This window comes from Oncorhynchus nerka, linkage group LG15, assembly GCF_034236695.1.
Source record: "Oncorhynchus nerka isolate Pitt River linkage group LG15, Oner_Uvic_2.0, whole genome shotgun sequence".
Lineage (NCBI taxonomy): Eukaryota > Metazoa > Chordata > Actinopteri > Salmoniformes > Salmonidae > Oncorhynchus > Oncorhynchus nerka.
In genome coordinates this window covers 60,378,458-60,395,667 of record NC_088410.1, presented here as the reverse complement: position 1 = coordinate 60,395,667, position 17,210 = coordinate 60,378,458, and the positions used below count along the sequence as shown (strand labels likewise).

The 17,210-nt window shown below is 45.2% G+C and overlaps 1 protein-coding gene, 5 non-coding genes and 1 pseudogene across 6 annotated transcripts; all 7 read right to left on the bottom strand.

The window, feature by feature from the left end:
• Nucleotides 1-1,756: 1,756 nt before the first annotated feature.
• On the bottom strand, nucleotides 1,757-6,837 carry LOC115143007 (large ribosomal subunit protein uL10). The gene is made up of 8 exons (XM_029682961.2): nucleotides 6,752-6,837; nucleotides 6,156-6,262; nucleotides 4,644-4,819; nucleotides 4,180-4,267; nucleotides 3,587-3,733; nucleotides 2,971-3,156; nucleotides 2,414-2,554; nucleotides 1,757-1,992 (listed from the first exon to the last, which is right to left on the bottom strand). Exons 2-8 carry the CDS (start codon nucleotides 6,207-6,209, stop codon nucleotides 1,837-1,839), a joined length of 948 nt encoding a protein of 315 aa, XP_029538821.1. The 5' UTR covers nucleotides 6,210-6,262; nucleotides 6,752-6,837; the 3' UTR covers nucleotides 1,757-1,836.
• On the bottom strand, nucleotides 2,073-2,201 carry LOC115143815 (small nucleolar RNA SNORA63). The gene has a single exon (XR_003865712.1). It is a non-coding gene; the product is annotated as a small nucleolar RNA SNORA63 (small nucleolar RNA).
• Nucleotides 2,625-2,753, bottom strand: LOC115143816 (small nucleolar RNA SNORA63). Its single transcript, XR_003865713.1, has one exon. It is a non-coding gene; the product is annotated as a small nucleolar RNA SNORA63 (small nucleolar RNA).
• On the bottom strand, nucleotides 3,323-3,471 carry LOC115143810 (small nucleolar RNA SNORD15). Its single transcript, XR_003865707.1, has one exon. It is a non-coding gene; the product is annotated as a small nucleolar RNA SNORD15 (small nucleolar RNA).
• LOC115143814 (small nucleolar RNA SNORA63) lies at nucleotides 3,859-3,987 on the bottom strand. The gene has a single exon (XR_003865711.1). It is a non-coding gene; the product is annotated as a small nucleolar RNA SNORA63 (small nucleolar RNA).
• On the bottom strand, nucleotides 4,339-4,467 carry LOC115143813 (small nucleolar RNA SNORA63). The gene has a single exon (XR_003865710.2). It is a non-coding gene; the product is annotated as a small nucleolar RNA SNORA63 (small nucleolar RNA).
• A 272-nt stretch (nucleotides 6,838-7,109) lies between the features above and the next one.
• LOC115143005 (paxillin-like) overlaps nucleotides 7,110-17,210 on the bottom strand; it is a 47,311-nt pseudogene continuing 37,210 nt past the window's right edge.

Sequence of the window (17,210 nt, the reverse complement as noted above, 5' to 3'; positions counted from 1 at the left end):
TCATTCAAAACTTTTGGCCACGACTGTAGGCTAGAACACACCCGTAGATTAAAACTGGTTTCAACGAACCTAGTTTGGAAGAAAATAGACTTGGACATCACACGTGCACTAGGTGCAGCGACTACATCCAAAACCATGGCAGACATTGGATGTTCCTCTGCATTATCATTACCTCAGTGAAAACAATTTCCTGAGACATCAAATTGGCTTTTTAGCAACTTACGGTTTTAAAAAACACCTTTGACTCAATTTGGCATGATGTTCTGCTATATACATATCCATTGAAAGCAGTGTTTGGGGGAAAACAAATCGATGTAAACAAACTGCGTTCAAAATTGTATTTCTTTACCGGGCCTGGGGGTGAGACGGATGCAGCTCGAGTTCCACCCTCAACATTAATCAGTTAACTGGCGAGTGAACAGTCTGCAGCACTCGGGTCTCACCCAACTTGACTCAAGTCAAATGTTTAGATTGCAGGTGATCTGGTGCTTCTGTCCCTAACCAAGAAGCGCCTACAGCAGCACATGTACAAATTCCACTTAGATGCCGTTGCTCTAGAGCACACATAAAAATGATACCTACCTCAGCATCACAGGTAACTTCTACGAAGCTGTGAACGATCTGATTAAAGGCCATGGCATTTTTACACCATCAAAATTCAAACTTGACATCCCAATTAGGATCTGGCTAAAATTACTTGAATGTCTTTAGGCCATGCAGTTAGAGCCCATTGCCCTCTGTGAGGTCTGGGGTCCACTCACCAAGAATTCACAAAATTGAGGCTCTGCACAAACATCATGTACAGCATGCAGAAATACGATACATGCTCATAAAAATCCAGAAACAATTAAATCCTACAACCACCTATAAGAGATTCTCAACTTTCATAAAGCCCTCACCTAGACATAACCATGAGAAAAATCCCTTAAACCAGCTGGTATGGGGACTACAGACCCCAGAGCCCGAGGACAGCAACACAATTAGACCCAACCAAATCATGAGAAAATCAAGATGACTTTAAACATTAGAATCAACAAATACCATTGGACCCTAAAAGTACAGTAGCAGAATGACTGACCCAGCTGCACCTCCTCCTGCAAATGTATGACCATAGCACCACAAGAAAATAGTTTCATGTTGATTCCCTTTCACATGGCAACTAAGTTGCATTGTTTCACTATACATAGACCGTACCACTTGAATGTGTCATGTTGTGCACAAGTGCTGACTAAAGTGGTACGAACTTTCAAAATCTGACTTTTGGCCATTCGGAAATCAATATTTGGACCAGGCGTCAGTTAAAGTGCAGTATCAAAACAAATCCGTACCTTTTAACCGAAACTCTGGCCTCAGAGGTCAGACAACCTTTATGTACTAATTCTGGCAGACACCACATCATATGCTGCTTCTCAGGTTGAACACTGTACCATACACCAAATATCTGAGGTCAATTCTCAACCTGTGCAAGACATGTTCAGAAAGATGAGAACCGATCATAGAACTCTACCCACAGGCACTACAGGTTTTATTTCTGTACCCATATACATCTATTGGGAACATTGACATCCTCCAGTCCACAAGACTAAATAGCTAAGCAGCTAGTTCAAGACTACAGGTTTTTAACAATACATGGTGTCAGACTTACACTTGACAAAAACCTTCTCATCCAGGTGTGCCAGCCACACCAATCAGGTTGTGGCCCAAGAACCTGACTTTACATTTAGCAACATTGGTAAAACATACACACAAACATGAATTCATTTTCTAGATTTTATTTAAAATTCAATGATCTTCTTGAATTCGGTCAGCAACCATAGGAGTGGAGTTTACTGCAGTCTAATCAAACAGGCCAAAGCCCATGTCGTCGTCCGAGCCCTCCTCAGACTCCTCCTTGGCCTCTTCTTTAGCAGCGGCTGGGGCAGCAGCAGTCACTGCCGCAGCCACAGGAGCAGCTACAGCGAAGGCAGTGGGGTCAGCTAGGTAGGCCTTCACCTGGGAGTAAAAGGGGGTAGAGAAGCAATGTGAACTAAAATATAGAAAGCTATGGATAAAACATGCTGATGGGCAACCTAGTGTCTGAGACCAAGCGTCCCTGCCAGCCGTGGGATGCAGACAGACAGGGATAGTAGGAAACTAGTTAATGTGTGCAGGGGGAACGACAGAGTAGCACTTAACAAGCTGCACTGTAACTTATCCTGCAGCTGGGACTCAACGGTGGCACCTATTCCCCATGTAAATGTTAGAGCAAAGGATTTGATAGGCATAAGCGATGGTGAACATTCCTTAGCCTGGAGGGCAAGGTGGAGCTACAACCATATTACTAATACAATTATTTCAGCCCTACAGCAACTGTTTGTGGACTGGGCCAGTATTTGGCCCGTCATCCATTTCAATACCATGTGGTCCAACATACCTTGTCTGCCAGAGGGAAGGAGTAGTCAGTCTCCACAGCGACTGCCAGGACCCTCTTGTATCCGTTGATGATGGTGTGAGGGACAGAGGCCAGAGTGGGGTATCCGATCTCCAGACACACACTGGCTATGTTACGAACACCCTGAAAGAAACGAAGTTGTCAGGACAGCAACTTTCAGCACTTCACCCAAGTCTGTTCAACACATCAAGATTTGTTTGAGACCAAGCGTCCCTGCAAGCCGTGGGATGCAGACAGACAGGGATAGTAGGAAACAAGTTGATGTGTGCAGGGGGAACGACAGAGTAGCACTTAACAAGCTGCACTGTAACTTATCCTGCTACCTCAGAAAAAATGACCTGAAATTCACAGCTTCTATTACATTCCTCTTCCAATGGTTGTGTTACTCGTTTTTATAACTTTAGATATGACGGAAGACCATGGAGGAAGGGGAACCAATGACAACATAATAGGACACAGCACTACACTACCCAAGGCACCAATACAACGGGTTTTGGATTATGGACCCAAGGCTTTACAAGGCATATATGCTTCCTCACCTCCAGGAACCTGGCGTGCAGAGCATCCTCAGTAATGTCGAGCACCTCAGGGCTGTAGACACTACCGTTGTCATACACCTGCTGGATGAGCAGACCGAAGGAGAAGGGAGAGATGTTCAACATGTTGAGGAGCGTGGCCTCGCTGGCTCCCACCTTGTCTCCAGGCTTGATGAGCATCACGTCGCTCTGTGGGGAGAAATGAAGCAACCAGACAATTAGTCAACAAGTGTTTCATTTTCAGAAACCCTGTTTATTGTTTTCTAGAGAATAAATGATTATATACATATCCTACAGGACAGGTCATTACACCCACACAAGCCTAGCAACATAATTGATCAAATCAAGAAGAAACCCTTCTCAGACAAATGCCTCGATGTCTTCAAGTGAAAAGACACACTGCTCTGGGGACCTGAAACCAAAGACACAGAACGTGACCCTGACCCAGTGACCCCAGAGACAGATCGTGTCCAATTCCGACTCGTCATCGTCTCATCACTGAAGAATCTCTTATTTTGATGACTGAATGCAACCATCCCACTAGTTTATAGTAGAGCCCATTAAGCATAGACTGGCTGAGATACTGCCTGAGGACTATGAATACAGTTGCCACACTCACCAATATTTCAATAGTTCCTCTGGAGATCTTGGTGGTGATGCCCAGGGCCTGGAAGAAGGAAGTCTTCTCAGGACCCAGCCCAGTGTTCTGGGCTGGCACAGTCACGTCACAGGGGGCAATAGCACCGGCACGGGCAGCAGCTGGCACCTGAGGGGCAGAGGGTTGGAGGTCAGTGAACAATCAAGCCATGGCTCCAATTCAAACAAAAAGTGCACCGCCCATGGATGCATGCCAAATGACAGCCTACGAGACTGAGCAAAATCCACAGGACAGTGTCTGAGACCAAGCGTCCCCGTCAGCCGTAGGATGCAGACAGACAGGGATAGTAGGAATCTAGTTGATATGTGCAGGGGGAACGACAGAGCAGCACTTAACAAGCTGCACTGTAACTTATCCTGCGTCGCCATCTCATCCTGAAGCATAATCCAAAATCTGGATCTGCTACATTGTATTACTAAATAATATTGTATTTGGTCCAAATGGCACCCTGCCCTATATAGTGCCCCGTTCAAAAGTAGTACGCTACAAGAGTGCCATTTGGGACAAATCTTGACAATTCCCTGCTAGACCAGAGCATCCGAAACGGCAGTCACCTTATTGGCCAGCAGCATGTCCCTGATCTCAGCCAGGTCCTCCTTGGTGAAGACAAAGCCCACATTTCCTTTGATGTGAGGCAGCAACCTGTGAAGACGGCAACACTTAACATCTCAAACCATCCAACGGATACACGATTAGCAAGACTGAGAAAACACTTGTCTGAGACCAAGCGTCCCTGCCAGCTGTGGGATGCAGACAGACAGGGATAGTAGGAGACAGGTTTCTGTGTGCAGGGGGAACGACAGCGCAGTACTGAACACGCAGCGCTGTAACTTATCCTGCTTTATAAATAGCCAATCCATGGGCCCAATAGCTGCCTTTGATAACTGGGTCGTGCACACAGCAGCAAAAGTTTGCAACCTATATTGATAACAAGCTCATCTTATTGGCCAACTTCAGGCTGTCCCTTATGCGAGCATGGCCAGCCTCTTAGGCCAAAATGTGTTTGCTGTGAACTTACTTCTCCAGGGCGGGGTTGTTCTCCAGGTGGCCGCGGATGGCTTTGCGCATCATGGTGTTTTTACCCATGAGAACCACAGCCTTCCCACGCAAGGACAGGCGGATGGCCTGCATCTGCTTGGAGCCCACATTGTCGGCGCCGACAATGAAACATTTGGGATAGTCATCCAGCAATTGCTGCAAAAAGAAAAGTAAAACACAACTTCTAAATTTCACTGCTTGAGGAAATGTAAACCCACTACCATGGGATAACAAGACTGCAAAAGCTTTATTCAGTTGGCTACAACGCCTGTACAAAAGTGTCTGAGACCATGCGTCCCCGTCAACCGTGGGATGGAGGCAGACCGGGATAGCGAGGAGACAGGTTTCTGTGTGCAGGGGGAACGACAGAGCAGTACTGAACAAAATGCACTGTAACTTATCCTGCGTTGTACATGGTCAATCAAACGGTTTATTATGGAATGCCGTTTTGAGTCTTTGCGTGTCAAAAAAAGCTTTTAGTTTTGACACATCAAACAAATTGTACTGTGTTGGACCACAGCTTCTGGGGTAGCTAGTTTTCGCTTGGGCAAAGGACTGTGAAATCCCTTCCCCAGTCAGCCTATTGTGTGTATTGACATTCATATTGCACTGCTTTAGGGTAAGGATTGGGATCAAGAAATGGTGTATCAGTCTACTCAATTAACCAAGACTTGCCCCCCATCATCTTCAGTTAAGACTCAAACATCCACGTAGTATTGTTTTCCCTCTGGAATAGTGTTCAATACACATGGGTTGACAATAAATGTGGCTCAAATCAGTAATTCCAGATTCCCGCAATAAGAGCTACCACACTAATGTTCTCTGGGTGTCACTGAGTAGACTGACACCATGTCATTGAGCCACACTCATAGGTAAGCCTGTAGAGTTCAATAAGTATGTTCCCAATGCAATTCTAAAGTATAGTGATTTCAGATTAGTTTGTTGATTTTCTATAACATTCCAACCCTGTTTAGCAATTATGGCATAATTCTACTATTTGTACCACTGTCAATGGCATACTTATTTTGAAGGCTAAACGTAAATTCCACTATTATGGCTAGCTTCAAATAGACGAGTCCAACAGAGCAAATAAATACTGTCTTATAAATTGTGGCTATTTTAGATGACACCTAGCTGTATAGTTAGCTAGTTAAAACAATAGCTACTGAAACAGATGTAATTTCGCTATGTTTTTTGAGAAAAACATTGCTGGCATCCATAAGTTACCTAGCTTTTTTGTATGACCAGCACTGTAAATGCGCGAGACAACTGCATCATAGCATACGTATCGACTAATCGTTGTGACATAGGAAATACGAGTAAATGTAATCAACGTGTAATAGTTCCGTAAAATTATTATGTGACGTGCAGTCATACCGGTCCTGATTGGTCAACAAGCTTATTTAACGTGCCTCTGACACGCAAAGACCTTAACGGCGTTCCATAGTTTACACACTTCCGTGCATCAAAAGTGTCAGTTATTTCAACGTACGATGATTTTCATAAAATAGTTGGACTTCCACGTGGTCCTGTCTTCCCTCGGCATCTTTGCAGTGCTTCGAAGGATCGCTTAAACAGCTGGTTTAAAGACAAGATTTTCTATGGAAAAGAGAACTATTTTAGACAGGTATCAGGGCCACAACGTTACAATCACAGTAAGTAGCCACTTGCTAGCAGTCACTATCGTTACTCACCTAACTAGCGCTAATACACTGCAAAATAGGACTAGCTTTAACTTGTAGCTAGCTGACGTAGCAAATATAAAACGTAGGCTACATACATATAGCTAGATAACTAGTTAAGACATGTTATTGGAAGTGTCTTTAAGGTGAAAATGTTGTACCATTATGGGTTAGAAGCAAGTTTAGCTAGCTAAAATGTCACGGAAATAATGGTAGCACATGGTGGCAGTGTGCCGAATAGGCCGCACAGATGAAAAACACATTTAAATAAGTAATCCTATTGATCTTGTGACATTATCACAGTACTGTAGTTCAACGTAATCAAAGTATTTTATCAAATAATACAGCGAAACACATTTTAACGTGTAATCCTACATAAAGAATCAAGCCCATGAAAACTCCTTACCTCTTACCAAGGACGCGTGAAAGAAAGAGAGCTACATAAGGAAGCGCACAAGTAATATACAGCGTTAACAGCCAATCACAATCCACTACGACAACAATGGTCCACAGACATGATTGGCCAGCTGTGTCAATCTTTTTGTCGGATGCTAACCGTGGGTGCGATCGTTTTATGCCGCCTGAAAGCAGCCACGCCGGCTGTGGATTTCCAGAACGAGTAAAGCAGGAAATGCAGACTAGATTGGGGACGTGAGTTTGTCAAGATCAAAAGAAAAAAAAGCAACCTATCGGCTCATAGTCTTAACTGTGAGAATTCATTGTGTGTCTTGTGTGCATAGTCGTTGAGACAAAAACAATGAATGTCAGAAATAAACTATTTATTTATTGGCATCAATCACATTGAATTAAAAATGATCAGCAATCAGGTACCATATAGCCATCCCATAAAACATGACAACAGAGGTACATGGGCAAATAAAACAGGAAAGAGGAAAGGAAAAAACAAAACCACTTTTTAAAAAATTAACTAGGCAAGTCAGTTAAGAACAAATTCTTATTTACAATGACAGCCTACCCCGGACAAACCCGTATGACGCTGGGCCAATTGTGCGCCACCCTATGGGCACTCCCGATCAGAGCTGGTTGTGATACAGCAAGGGATCGAACCAGGGTCTGTAGTGACGCCTCTAGCACTGCGATGCAGAGCCTTAGACCACTGCACCACTCAGGAGTATTGGGGTAAAATAGTTCCTTTCAGATAAATTAAGGGGATTAAATGACAAGGTTCACTTGTAAACAATAAAATAAAAAGGCTTTGAGAGTAGTCAGACGGGTTGCTTCCCACTTAGGTCTGGGATTTCTGAGTCAACAGAGAGAGCATAGAACTAAAGCAAAGAAATGTAATAGGATGAATACATGTAGAAATAACTAATAATAATTACAATCCCTGATGATTTACATAGGGTGTAGATAAATTTAAAAAAAAAAAAAAAAAACTTACATAGGGTGTCTAGAGATACACCAAAGTAACATGCTCTCAAGCCTCTCTTTAAAGGGCTCCATTTGTTGCATTACATTTGGGCTGGTGCCTAAACCTGTGGTCATGGCTACTCTCAAGAAATCTTTCCAGTAATTTCCCCTTGATTGAGGAACTCATTCAACTTTAAACTGTAACTGTCCAGGGCTAAATTCAGGCACCCTGGCAGCACTTACACTTGTTTTCATTGTCTGTGTCTCCGGTCTCCAAAGCATGGCTATAAAGGCTATCAGAGGGATATTTCATTGAGCTTGATACATTATTTGGCACACTAACTTGAACAATTTAGGATTTAATGGCTTAGAAAGAGAGCCTGACTTAAAACAGGGTCAATATGAAGTGGTACTAACCCTTCTTCTGTTACACCTCAGTCTATGAATTTCAAAATTAAATTAGAATATTATGTTAGCAGCATTCCTCATTAACCAGGCTAGGTGAAATGCCCCTCTGAAATGCCCCTCTCATCATGTTCATGTCAACACAGTTGCACTACTCGAGAAGCTCAAGGAATCTATGGCATAGCAAGGCTGAAAGTGCTTTAAAAACCGTCTCAGCGGGTGAAGAAACAAAACCGTTCCAAACATCACCAGAAATGGCACCCGAGCCTGAGGAGGCCAGACATAAAAAACACCCAATAGTAACATGTAGTAATTTTAAAGCAACAATTACTATACACCTTTAAACTGCCGACTATACTGTGCTGAGGACATCCTCAGTTTGCCCCCTCTAAGTTATTTGCCTCTCTTTTACTGACACCCAAAACCCAGAGGTGCATCTCAATAGTCTAAAATGGCTTCCCTATTTGTCTCTTCTTAATGTACACTTCACTGTAAGCTATATTGAGGTTGTATTCAAGGGGTTTGCTTTCACCTGTCCAGTACTTTCACATCAACACAAATGGAGGAAATAAGTAGAGGAAGCCAATTTAGATGTTTGAGATGCACCCCATGGCACTGGCTAATCCAGCCAATGTTGTTCTACGACATCCAAAATGGCTTCACCAATCCGATCGCAGCAAGGACTTGGACGTGCGCCATATACCTCAACAGTGTTAAAGACATTGCATTGAAAATTTGGCACTAGCACAATTATCTTTATTCTTTCAAAGCATTAAGAAATTCAAATGAAACGTATGTGTGTATTTATACCACAACCAACATGCCAAGTGATGACAACTGGGTTGAAAACCATAAAAAACAAACATTTAGCATAAAAATATAAGCAACATGTGGAAAGTTAAAATCACCTGCTTCACAATGATTCAAATATGCAACATTACAAGGACACTTGAAAAAAATAAACAGTGAATGATGAAATAAGTAAATCAATTACGTACATATCAAAAACAAATGCTCAAACCTGACCCACTGCAGTGATTTGTGATCAGGTAACGAGGATATTTGGATGCCATTATTGACTTGTTGTGCATCCCAAATGGCACCCTATTCCCTATATAGGGCACTACTTTTGACCAGAGCCCTATGGGCCCTAGTCAAAAGCAGTAGACTTTATAGGGAATAGGGTGTCATTTGGGAAACAGACTAGGTACTGACTGCAGATCTGTGTGTACAGATTACCATGTGCATCCCAAATGGCACCCTATTCCCTATATAGGGCACTACTTTTGACCAGAGCCCTATGGGCCCTAGTCAAAAGCAGTAGACTTTATGGGGAATAGGGTGTCATTTGGGAAACAGACTAGGTACTGACTGCAGATCTGTGTGTACAGATTACCATGTGACTCTGAGGGCATTTCAGGGACCCATGGTTAGAAAGGTCCCTGTTGCCTGGAAACGAACCCAGTGTGTGTGTGTGTGTATTAGGGTCCATTTATGTCCTTGTCCATAGAGCCAGCTCTTTGCATATCAGTGTGAGCTACAGAGCTCAAAATCATACAGTGACAATACTGCTCCATGCCACTAAACCAAGTATGTTAAAGTCAATTTAATATTGTGATTGTAATGAAATTATGCAGAAAATGCTGACAAAAACCTCTACACAACTTGTATTGCAGAATGTGTGTTGCTCAATAAGTCAATAAGCAGTGAGGTTAAAAACCAATCCTCCCCCCGTACATTAAAAGGACCCCTCTATTAGTTACTTTTTAAGTATCTGAGGGAAAACACACACATTGTCAGTAGCTAAATGTACAACAAAACATTGCCCCAAGAAAAGCACTCCCCATTCACTCTGAATTATTCATTTTAAGACTTGGATAAATGTGTGGGCGAATACAGTAGCAAATCAAATACACACAATTAACATGTTGTTTCAAATCAACATGCTCTAGTATTTTGTCCTGTTTCCTTATAGAAAGGGAGAATCCTAGCCTGGTCACACCAGACTGAAGAACGCTGTGCTCAGTTTGGTTGCCAGGCTAAGAGCTGCCTCCCTACCCAAAGCGGATGGAAAGTAAGGGACGAGCAGAGTGCCTCCGAAATGAGAGGTTGCCAACACTCACCCAAACACCGCCATCCTCTGTCCACATCAAGGGAAAGACAACATTCAAATGCACGTTCTTTTAAAATCAGATTACATGAATGAGAATTCATATGAGATCGGTGGCGCAAAGGCTGATCTACAGAAAATAGAAACGGAGAGTCCATAGCACATCGAAAAGAGCAGTAAATCTGGAGAAAGAGTGTGAGTATGTGTGTCTGAACAACGTGTCTCGTTTGGCACAAACACATTTGAGAGTTTTGTACAGTTCCATTGGACAAATGAAGCGAAAAGGAAAACGGATCTACTAAATCTATGCCGCTGAGCTGTCCTTGTTAGTATATGAACATTTCCATAGGAAAAGTGTACAAAAATAGGACCCTGATATCGTGACCATACCAGGCTGTAAAATGACCCCAAAAAGGCCACAGAGAGAGGACTCTATGATTGAGTTGAGTGAGCACCAAGTGTTTGAACTGGTCTCACAGAGAAGTGAAGAGAAAGGGAGGAGGGAAAGAGGAGACGAGAGCTTTTCCTCTTCTCAGAGTATAAAGTGTGTGTGTCTGTGTGTGTGTTTGCGTTTGAGATCAAGAGACAGTTCATAAGGTGTGCATTTGCAATGGCACCGACATACTGCATATTTTGGACTAATAGGCAAAACGCTGCCTAGTGAATGTCAACAACATTCTATGTGTACTAAGTACTGCCTGAACACCTGTCTAAACCCATCCCAGGACCCCATAACCTGACCTCCACACGTCGGTCACATGATAACGCAGTCTACCATTATTAGGACAGGAAAATAAATCGAACAGAACATAAAACCGCCTCTCACACAAAAATGGCTTCTCTTGCTCGTTTTACATTGACAAAAATCTCTTTGGGCTCGCTTTAAACCTCATGCTTTCTGGAACTCTTGAAATGTCAACCCCACGGCCCTGAAGGCTCTGTTGAGCATTGAGTCCTGTCTGCAGTAACCTCCAGGTGACTGTATGGGAGCTTTTCTAATGGCCAGTCTCATCTCTGCTACATGCACAGTAAGGGAAAACTCTCTGCTTCCTCTCATCATAGCCACCGACGGCCTTCTATCCAAGCCTTCACCTTTTGACACGCACGTGTCCCCGATTCTCTTCCTGTGTACTCCTCCCCACACATTTTAAAGCATTGGATTGGTGTAGGCATGGGCTGGAGTTTCCACAGTATTTCATACACCTGTCATTTCCTTTTAAATTCATGAAGGGTGCAAGTGCACACTTAGGGCTGAACCGTAGAGAATTGGGACAAAGCATGCACACACGAATGTGCACAAACGCAGACACACACACACACACACACAGCTGGGGAGTGGGTTAGCTCCCTAGTTGAAGAGCTTGATGAAGCAGCCCTGGCAGTATGGCTTGTCATTCTGCTCCTTGAAGGTGCCCTTATTGAGCTGCTTAAGGCAGAAGGCACAGACAAAGTGCTCGGGGTGGAACTTCTTGGCCATGGCTGTGATGCAGCGGCCCGTGATGGGCTTCTGACAGCCCGAGCAGAGAGAGCCGCGGCGCTCGTGGTAGTGGCCCTCGCAGTAGGGCTGGCCCTCGTGCTCAAAGAAGCTCCCATTTATAAAGGGGGTGAAGCACTCCTGTAATGCACAAAGGTGGGAAGAGAAGGAAAGGAGGTTGTCACAAAATGGCTGAGGCAATCAAGGCTTTCTATACTGTTTTTCTAAATACCCTTTTTTCCCCAAGAACTGTATGAAAGCTATGGAAGCTACAGGTAACTGCCAAAATAAAGGAAACTCACAAGTAAATAAGGTTTCTGGCGGCTCTTATGGGGTGGGGTGCATTTTCAGGACTTGGTTTAGGTCTGTTCAACCCCTTAGAGGGCAAGGTAAATGCCAATAACACAGACATTCTGAGTGATCACCTTCAACCTATGGTGAATCATTTCTATCCTGATGGGAGTGGCCTCTTCCAGGATGACAACGCCCCCATCCACAGGGCACGAGCAGTCACTAAATGGTTTGATGAGCATGAAAACTATGTAAATCATATGCCATGTCCGTCTCAGTCACCAGATCTCAACCCCATTGAACACTTATGGGAGATTCTGGAGCGGCGCCACCATCAACAAAACAACAAATGATGGCATTTGTCGTGGAAGAATAGTGTCGCATCCCTCCAATAGAGTTCCAGACACTTGTAGAATCTATGTCAAGCCGGCGGCTCGTGGTGGCCTATGTTGGCGTTTCATTTATTTTGGCCGTTACCTGTATGTCTCACCATAGGTAGATGCGGGATAATGCGCTTAGAATAGCACCACAGCACACACCCACTTACCCTGCAGACGAAGCACTCGGGGTGCCAGAGGGAGTTGAGGGCTGATATGTAGTTCTCCAGGATGGCGCGGGCACAGCCTCCACATTTGGGTGCAAACATGTCAAAGTAGTCCTTCCGACAGTACGCCTTCCCATCCTTCTCATGGAAGCCTGTGGAGGATGGGCAGAGAAGGACACCGCCTTAAGACAACAGAGAGAGAGAGAAAAGTGGAGAGGAGGAGAGAAGAGAGACAGAGGAGACAAGAGAGCAAAAGAAGAGACGCTAGAGAGAAAGGAACAGAGGAGAGAGAGAGAGAGAGAGAGCTTACCCTCTGGACCAAAGAAAGCTCCACACTGAGCACAGAAGAAGTGTTCTGGATGCCAGTTCCTGTCCAGTGCAGTCACCACTTTCTGTAGGGGGCAAAAAAAGATAAATATTTTTCCCTAGATGCAGTTAGCATACACCGAGTATACAAGCCATTAAGAACACCTGCCTTTTCCATGACATAGACTGACCAGGTGAATCCAGGTGAAAGCTATGATGATAGAGGAACTACGTCGCTGTCTTATCTGCTTGTTGGCCCCCCCTTCACTAAAACCACCGCAAAGCTTTTGCCTGCAAATCGCCCAAACCGCGACGTTCTGGCATGTCTGCCTAGTGATTTGTTGGGAGAGTTGTCCGTCTGAAGAAGTCCCTCCCTGGAACCCCCCCCCCCCCCCTTTCGAAGTTAACACGAGAGTCAGTCCTTAATCTGAGGCCAGTTAGCAGCAGATTGAATTCCTAAAATCAAGGTTTTAGGCCTTTTACCCATTTATTTTATATCCAACAGATGGCAGCACTAGCGAGGCTGACGACAGTGGACATAGTAGCGTGACAAGAGAGAGAAATAGAAAGAAAGGAGAGATAAAGGAGTTATATGAACACACAACAACTGGACCAATGAGGAAGCTCGTCTCCACCGGGACTAATTTGACCGATCCCGAGGCCAAAGTCCAGTCGCTCTCCCCTTTTGCTGCGGTGCCTCACCCCAGGCAGTGTGTGTGTGCGCGCGCACGTGTGTGTGTGTGTGTGTTCATGTGTGCAGTGACTCATACACATGCTGCAGTGTGTCAGAGCAAGAAAATGAGTGAGTGTTGACGTGCGGAGTGAGACAGACACAGAGATGACGGGTGGCTCAAAGCTGGGTCTGTGGGATTCAAGGTGGCATAATGTGTGTGTGTGTGTGTGTGTAATACTAACGTCCAGGATAGGTCCGTTACAGTAGTGGCAGCGTGGGGAGAACAGGTTGTGGTAGTCCTTCTCACAGTAAGGCGCTCCGTCCCGCTCAAAGAAGTTCCTGGAACCGATCTCCTCTTGACAGTGGGTACACACAAAGTGCTCCGGGTGCCACGTGCGCCCCATGGCGGTCACCACCTGGGCACAGGGAGGGCACAAGAAAGACGCATCACAAATCTAAACTAGGAGCCTCGACCTAAGATTTTGTGAATGTGGAAGGGCATTCATAAACCGCCTCAGACTAGGAACACGTAACCCCTTGTCCATGTAAATGTAATCATTATGATCTAAAAGACCCCTGATCCTGGATCAGCTCTCCTACTAGGAGTCTTCACGAATACGCGCCCCCAGGGGTGAATCCTAATCAGAGATGTGCGTATGACTATGCTAATGTCCCATTGACATCAATGTATGATTGATTTCCACCGGTTAATGGTGCATATCTCCAGTTCAGATTCAGTCCTCACTGTGGAACAGTGACCTTCCTATGGTGGACAAAGTACTTAACCTTATTTCCATTACCAGCCAACATTGATTATATGTAGGCAGCTCAATCTAATCATGAGCACATTATTCACACCTACTGTGGTATTGACCGTCAAAATGGATCTAGGAATAAATTCAACGGGGACCAAAAAATGGATGTAATAAGCACAGTAAAGGGTGCATGTAAGTGTGTGAATATGGCCTGTTTGTGTGTGTGTGTGTGTGTGTGTGCGTAAGGTCACCTGTCCAACTATGGGCTTGTTGCAGGCCCCACACACTCCCTTGGCCACAGTCTGGACGCCCAGTTTATGGAGGTCTGACTGGAGGCTTCCCAGCATGTTGTCCAGCTTGTTGGCCTGTTTGGGGGGAGCCTTGGGCAAGCTCTTCCCCTGGGCCAGAATCTGTGGATGGGTCACACACAGACAGACATGTCAGAGAAAGAAACAGATGCACAGAAACACACACGCAGACAATAAGCAGACACACTAACACTCGCATATAGAAACGTACACACGCAAACAACACAGTTCCACAAATAGAGATCCCTTCCCAACTCATGTTCTGCTCAACTCACAGAAAACCCCATTAAAGCGTAGAAGAGTCTCTCTTCAACAACTCTGCTGATTACATCTGAACATAATTGCTCCCCTGGGATCAAGTCTTTTGGTTTGAACTGAGTCTTCATAGACACAACAGTAATTATTCTTGACGAAACAGAACACACTCTCCCTGGCCTTATGTGACCCGCCACAGAAATCAGTCTTTTTAATGGCTGAAATGGAGAATGCCGCTGGCATGCATGCCAGGCTAGAAAGAACATGTTCGGCTCATCGCATAAAAGCTGACATTACATAAAGCACTGCAGTCCAACTACTGTCTCCAAGAGTAACGCTGCTTATTAGCTACCTATAGAGCCTATTGATTGTCTGTGGGTTGTTGATGGGCAGAAGCAAGGTGGGAGGGAACTACACTTCTCAAATGGGTTTGGTCATTGGAGCTTCCTGACCCAGTCAAATTCCACAGAGGGAAAAAATAGCCTGTCAGTGGGCCTACTGCTTACAAAAAACGTGCACACACACACACACACACATAAACACGCACATAAACGCACACACACACACATAAACACGCACATAAACGCACACACACACACAGGGACTAACAGTCACGTACAGGCAAATTTCACCAACGAAAGGCAACCCTCACTAAACAACCACCCTTCCATCTGGAGTAAAATCAAATACCAACTTGGTTTGGACCTGGATGTGTTTGTTAAAGAGAAAGAGGTAGGGAGAAAATGAGATTAGGTACGAAGAGAAATAGTGGCATATAATAACAGTGTCTTAACAGAACACTATGCAGTCAGCTAAATCACGAGTCAAGTTATTTCAACCTGTTCAGATTTGGGCTTGGCAAGTTAAACAGTCAAAAGTTAGGTCTGAAGTGCCTCTGGTGGAGGCAAGTCCTCTGGGAGGTGGGAACCATTCCAGCGTCATGACAGATATCAGGACAGTGTGGCTGTAATATCAAGGAGAGAGCCATGATGTCTGTTCCCCACCAACCACCCGATACTGATTTCAAGGAACAACATGGCCCAAGTTGGTGCCATTCTCCAAAAACCCGAGACGGTTCACTCGCCAGCCTGGATGTCATACTCTCATCTCTACAGAATGGATTTCACACATCCTTAAAGAGCTCCTTCCTTATCACAACCCCTCTCCTGGACTCTTGGTGGAGAAGTGGCTAGAGATAGGGCCCAAAATACATCTGTTTTCTCAACACACACACACACACACACACACACACACACACACACACACACACACACAGTGAAGAGTTTTGGTTTTGACACTCAGACAGATGACTCAATACAAACGACGAAAAAGAGAATAAAGTTGGTGATAGTGAGAAAAGAAAGAGGTGAGAGGCAGATTAGGCCAAAGAGAGAACGGGAGAAATAGAGAAAACAGAAGGATAAATGAACAAGGTGGATTGAGTTTTCCATGCCTCCATTGGTGGGAAGATGGGATCGTACTCAGTCTGGCAGCCAACAGACACAAAGACCTTGGGCGGAGGGGGCGGGGTGACAGACTTGGGCGGGGGGCTGGGCGTTTTGGGCGGGGCAGGTTCCCTGGATGGAGGGGTGGGCTCTCTGGGGGTCGGCATCCAGGGAGGGGTGGGCTGATGCACCACAGGTGGGGGGAAGGGGTGCATGGCGGGGGAGGGGTGGGTACCCTGGGAGGGGCGAGGGGGTGGGGGAGGAGGCAGGGGCGGAGGGGTCTGCTTGACAGGGGTTTGCTTTTTGGGCGCCGGGGGGGACTGTGGAGGCGGGATGACTTTTCTCTGAGGGACAGGCGAGTCAGGAGGGATGATGATCTGGGTGTGGGAAGAGACAGAGAGCAAGAGAGACATCAATAATGAGTGAAATTAAACCACAGGAAATAGAAAGCCTCAGGTGGAGCAAAAAAACATCAACAAGTGGTTACAGAAGAATACGGTTGAGAAACTGTTCGCTAGTCATAGTCCATCTGTGTGGTATAGAACATTGCCTTGATAACGTTACTCTAGAATAACAGCACTAATCAAGAAACACGCTACTGGAAGGTGCTGTATTGCTCTACAACTAGTCGGTCCAAATTTGGCCCAATGAGATGACTTAGAATGGGCTCCGGCCACATCTCTGTACCTTGTCCACCACCGGCGAGGCCCTGTCTTCCCGCATGCGCTGCGGGTTGTTCATGACGATGACCCCCTCAGTGAGCCAGTCGTCTGACTGCTTCTTGCGTCTGCGCTCAACGGCGCGTTCGATTCCCAGCTTGCCCTGCAGCTCTGCGATGAGACAGTCCTGGGAACTGCTCTTGGTGAAGATGACAGGACCCAGTTTACGCCTTAACACATGCCCGTCTCGGTACATGGGGTGCACGTTG